Source organism: Monodelphis domestica, chromosome 5, assembly GCF_027887165.1.
Source record: "Monodelphis domestica isolate mMonDom1 chromosome 5, mMonDom1.pri, whole genome shotgun sequence".
Classification (NCBI taxonomy): Eukaryota; Metazoa; Chordata; class Mammalia; order Didelphimorphia; family Didelphidae; genus Monodelphis; species Monodelphis domestica.
In genome coordinates, this window is record NC_077231.1 from 233,142,429 (window position 1) to 233,148,428 (window position 6,000).

At 39.4% G+C, this 6,000-nt stretch overlaps 1 protein-coding gene across 4 annotated transcripts in view; it reads left to right on the plus strand.

Moving 5' to 3' along the window:
* DPP6 (dipeptidyl peptidase like 6) overlaps positions 1-4,998 on the plus strand; it is a 1,262,248-nt gene extending 1,257,250 nt beyond the window's left edge. For all 4 annotated transcript variants that reach the window (XM_007504650.3, XM_001364425.4, XM_007504651.3 and 1 more), the window contains exon 26: positions 2,929-4,998. In XM_007504650.3, the coding sequence (XP_007504712.1) occupies positions 2,929-3,075 (147 nt within the window). In that variant the 3' untranslated portion in view covers positions 3,076-4,998. The remainder of the gene's footprint in view (positions 1-2,928) is intronic.
* Positions 4,999-6,000: the final 1,002 nt, after the last annotated feature.

Consider the following 6,000-nt stretch of genomic DNA (forward strand, 5'->3'; position numbering starts at 1 on the left):
TATTTTTCTTAAGGGCAGGATTTCTCTTTTGTATTTCCAGTTTCTATCGCTTTGTTGTTGTTCAGTCAAGTCCATCTCTTCATGAACCTTTTTGGGTCTTCTTGGCAAAAATAGTGGAATGCATTACCATTTCCTTCTCCAGTTCATTTTATAGATGAGGAAACCGAGTCAAGTGGCCTGTCCAGCATTTTCATTAACTGTCCTCCACACCAAGAATGTTCTTGCCTCATTTTTACCTTGTGCCTTCCTTTGAATCTAGGATAATCTAGTCTTTCCCCCTTCTTCTTAATTCTAGTGCTTTTTCTCTGTTGAATATTTCCCACTTATCCTATATGTAGTTCATATGTAGTTGTTGGCTTTTTTTCTCCTCCATTATATCGTGAGCTCCTAGAGAGGAGGAACTCTTTTACCTTTCTTTGTAAACCCAGCACTTAGCACAATGTTTGGTATGCAGTAAGCACTTTAAAAAATGCTTACTGATCACCCCCATCTTGAATATGGAAAGTAGGGCTTTTGAGCCCAAGTTTAAGACTTTAAATTTATCTCTATTAAATTTCTCATTGGATTTAGCTCAATGCTTTAGCCTATGAATATCTATTTGAATCCTGATTCTATTTTCCAGTGTGTTAGTTATTCTTCCTAGCTTCACCAAAAATGTTTAAAAGTATAGGAACAAGCAGAGAGATCCCTTGGGCACTCCCCTGGAGACTTCCTTCCACATTCCATTAAACCATTAATGACTATTTTTTAAATCTACCTGACCAGGTCCAAATCTTTTTTTTTTTTTGGACTATCAAATGGTATTACCTTTTTTTTTCCCACAAGAAAACCATGAAAAGTATTTATTTTGGGACCCAGTCCTGTGATTTCATTAGCATAAGAAGGCATCCCCTCTATCAATGCATATCAACTTCTCTTCCACTTAAATTCTTATAGAATTGCCTGAAGCACTGAGGTGGTCAGCTCTTGGCCTAAACAACCTGTGTGTGTTAGAGATAGGTCTTGAACCTAGGTAATCTTGACTCCCAGTTCTCAACGTATTATGTCATGCTAATATTGTTAAATATTTTGCTAAAATATAAGTAATTATGTCTACAACCTTTCCAGCTTACTATAAACCTGTCAAAGGAAATAAAATTTAGTATGGCATGATCTTGATGAAACCATACCAGTTTTTGATTACTGCTTCCTTTTCTAGATATTCACTAACCATCTTTTTAATAATACCTTCTAAATTTTTGACAAGAACTGGAATCAAACTCACTGACCTATGTTTCCAGACCCTATTCTCCTTCTGTTCCTGAAAACTGAGGCATCACTTATCCTCTGACCTTTGAGTATTTCTCCTATTCTCTACAATCTTTTAAATATTATTGACAATGAGTGGCTCAAGCAGCAGCTCTTTCAGCACCCAAAGATGCAATTCATTTGAGCTTGACTTAAACTGATCAAGGAGAACTAAGGACTCTCCTACCAACTTCCAAAGTATCTTGGGTAGTAATTCCCTGTTGGTCATATTCTATCCTTTCTAGTCCAAAGATAGTTTTCCTTGGCCAAAGATGTAAATGCTAAATAATATTTAATGCAGATTTACCCTCTTTCAGTTACCATTGTTCTATCCACCCCTATCCAGCCTCAGTAATTTCTGACCTTTAGCATTCCTGACACCTCTCTCACCTGGCTTTATTTCTATCTTTAAAAGAGTCATCATTAAATAGTTGGAAGTAAGAGACTTTGGTCTTTATGCAAGATTTCTCAATACTTCCTTCTTGACCTTAGACAAGTCACTTAACCTCATTGGATTCAGTTTTCTCATCTATAAGATGATAGAAAGGTGAACTTGGGTTATCTTTAATTTCCCTTATAGTTCAAAACTCTATGCTTTTGTACCTAATTTGAATAGCAACCCTTTCATTCAATAAATGTATTGCTTCAACAGATTCATATACAGAACTACTCCCAGAGAAGAAATACAGCAAAATAGAAAAAATTGCAAGATGAGCTATGGCTTTGACACCTACTAGTTCTATAATCTTGGGAAGTTTCCTGCCCTTCTCTGAACCTCATTTTCTTTATCTATAAAACAGAAGTGATAGCAATTGTATTAACCTCCCTCTTGACTTCTTAAAGTTTAAGGAAATGTGGCATTCTACAAATAGGGACCATAGACTTGTCATGACATTAGAATAGTTAACTTCCAATTGAGAAAACTTCTACCAAGGCAAATCAACACCTTCTCTGCAACTTATCAATGTAGAGAGTTGCCAAGAGCACTTAGAGTTTGTGATTTGATTAAATGAGAGCTCTTTCAGCTGAACAAGTACTATAGGCATTGACTGATCACAGATGCAGAACTGAAGGGGACCTCAGAGACCATCCCATGTAACTCCATTTTATAGATGAGAAAACTGAAGTCCATAAAGGTTAACTCCAAGGTAACATGAGTTTTGTCAGAGATGGGATTTTAACCTAAGCCCTCTATGTAGTGCATTATCCACTATACCATAAGGAAAAAATGATCATTTGACCTAGGAAAGCTTCATAGACGAGATGGGTCTTTCATTTACATAATTGTAATAATAATAATGATAGCTAGCATTTATATAGTACTTTAAGGCTTGGAAAGTGCTGTACAAATGTCTCATTTCATCCTCACAACTCTGGAAGGCAAGGAATCTTATTAAGCCCATCTTACAGACAAAGAAACCAAGGTAATCATAGAGGAAATAACTTGCCCAGGATCAGAGAGCTAGTAAGTTTCTGAAGTTGGTTTGAACTCAGACCTTCCTAATGCCACATCTGGCATTCTATCCACAGCACCATCTGCTTATATGGTGCCACATGCACCATCTTGTTACCCCTTCAGGAAAATGTTGCATTTCTCACGCGTAATTGTGCCTAATGTTCTCTCCCTGCCTCCCCTTTCAGATCTATCCAGATGAAAGCCATTACTTTCACAGCTCCTCTCTGGAGCAACACCTCTACCAATCCATCATCAACTTCTTTGTGGAGTGTTTCAGGATTCAGGACAAACTGCCCACAGTCACAATGAAAGAAGAGGAGGAGGAGGACTAACTGTGCATCCACACCAAGCACAAAAATGGTTCTTTCTACCTAACAATATGCAACTGAAAAGTGTCTCCCCTACCCTTCCCCTGACCCTTCCCCTGGGGTGGGGAGGAGATGAGGAAAGAAATGTTATGTTAGCATGTGTGTCACAGAACCGAAGGCAGCCTTCCTGCTCTATCTCAGCAGCAAGCCCCTTCCCAGGCAGAGGGGCATCACGCATGACAGGTCCGACAGAGACTGCTGTCTGGAACGAATATAACTTCAAGGCATCACCTTCTCTTGGCCACAGAGTGACTGCTGGATTAAGTGCCCCTCACTCCCTCTACCGCAAGGAAGAGTGCTTATGGATCAATGGTAGTAAAGGCCCGCCTTGAGGACTTCAAGATCACTGGCCAGATCGTTGGCCCTTCAAACCCAAGCTATCCAACAGTAGCATCGAAGCCCACCTCCCGCATTAGAGCGCCATTGTCAGCAGCATCACATTGTGTCCGATGAAACTGTCATGGAAATTTTAAAAAACAACCAAGATTATAGCACAATTATTTTGAAGGTATTTTAAAGATTCCTCGATTTGCTTGCTCCTTCCCATCATTAGAAGATTCAGTGTTCCTCCCAGTCTGCTTTGAAGAAGACAGACTCCGGATTGTACAAAGTATCATTGTAGTTATGCTAATGTTTAACCTTATGGAATTAATTAGTATTTTTATATAGTTTTTATCTGAAGCTCTGTTGTCATGGAGTTCTTTGGGTTCGCTTTGCTTTTCTCTGTCAATCTGCAGGCTTTCACCTTGTTTGGATAAGGAAACACCTAAACTAACTACGTTGTCTTTAAAGTCATGAGTCAGACACATTGTGGAGCCATTTCAGAAAGCTGAGGGACGGAAGACACCCCGGGCACGTTGGTTTGCAAGAGGCTGCTTTCCCACAGAGCTTGATTTGGGTTTGGGTTTAGATTTGCCACTGTCCGTTTCCATTCCCTTCCAGGAACTCAAACCGTCAAGTCCCATTTCTCCCTAAGTGGTCTCGTCCGTCGGTATCCCATTTGGTAAAAATGACAGAGCTTTGATCCCATCCTCTCCAGTCTTATTAAGTATGCTCGAGTCACACTAACCCTTGTAGAAGAAAAACCTCAAGAGAAAAAATGTGTACCTGTCAGAATTGGACTTCGTTTCCTGGGAATTGTTCCATTGCCCTCCCCCTTTGAGTGGTAAGGTTGATGTTGCTCCCTACGTTAGCCTTGTAAGATATACTCTGACCAAATGTACAGCCAATATTCATAGTGTATATTTCATTTTGTTGTATATAAAGGAATGTATGTCAGTCATTTGTGGAGTCTCCCTGCCCTCCTCCCTCAGCCCCCCGGCGATATTAATCCTGTGTTCAGCGTGCATGCTAACACTCTTTGGCTGATCTGAACTCTTTAGAAATGCTAGTTGGAAATATATCAATTACTGTCATTTCCTTTCTCACGTGTTGACAGCCTGAATGTCAGTACCGATTTCTTCAAGCTTGCAGTTGTCCTGTGGGTGACCTCGACGTCTGACAGCGGTGAAGACATCTCCATGATGCTTTTCAGTGGTTGGGGATTTTGGTTTTACCTTTAAGCTTTGGCTGTCAGTTGTAGTTAGGTCATCTTGGAAGACCTTCATGGGATTTTCTGTTTGTTTTTCTTATTTTTTGGTTTTTGTTTTCTAAACTAAGGAAGGTGACACACATCGCCATTATGTGAAGAGATCAACCCACTGACAAACAGGACCAATCAGAATGCTGTGTGTTCATGCTTTTGCTACTTCAATGGGCTCGACTGTCACCAAAGCCAACCTGATCTGAAAGGGGAACCCGGCTCTGGCCATGAGATTTGGTAGGAGGGAAGTTAGGACGTGGCATGGTAGCGTTTGTTCATCCATGGAATAAAACATTATTTTACCACTCGGATTGCTATTTTCTTGTTTACCACCACTGTCTCAGCTTGGGGAAAGAGTGAGAGTTTCAAAAGGGTTTTTTATGTGATGATTGAAACATGAGTTGTATAATATAGTAGAAAGAGACAAAAGTTTGGAGTCAGAGGTCCCGAGTTCAAATTCTATCTCTAATAACCTTGGGCAAGTCCTCCCTGGATCTCCTACAGTGGCTTAGATTAGGTTGCTTATTAGTGACTGCTGGATTACAGCAGCTAGTTCACATTTTATTCCAAAAGTCCTAATGAACACTCAACTTTTTAAAAAATCAATAAAAAGCAATACCTGGGCACTAGATTTATGTAGGATAGGATACAAAATATTTATTCAAACACTCCTTTCCCCAATTGAATAGGCACTACTTATCTCCCATCTCTGCTAAAGCAAAACAATAACTAACATTCATATGTTTAATATTTATAAAGCTTTTATATAGATTACATCATATGAGCCCTGCAATAGATTTTGGAATCCCCATTTTGCAGATGAGAAAAACAAGGCTCTAAAAGATTAAGTGTTTTGCCCATGATCATATGGCTGATGTGTCAGATGCAGAATTTGTACCCGGTTCTTTCTAACTGCAAGTCCAGCATCTTCCATCACATTTTTCTTCAAGAAAAAAATAAGTTTGAGCTGCAATGTGGGAAGTTCAGACTAGCACCAAATGTAAAGACTTTCCCAACATTAAGGATTGAATTGGTTACCAAAGAAGACTGCAATCTCTCAATTCAACCACCGTTTATTAAATGCCCACCCAGGGGTCCAGCCATAGCACTGTGGTAAGGAAGTGAGCCAATAACCAGTAAGGGAATAGATCTAGCCTCAATTTCATCTCTAAAAACTTACGCGATCTACTCACAAGTAGCTATGAAGGAAATATCTGTTAAATCTTTGTTATGATTTTTTTTAATATTCTATGACAAACTCCACAAACATTTGTTAAAGGGCCTCTTTTGCATGAGTCTCAGTTCCA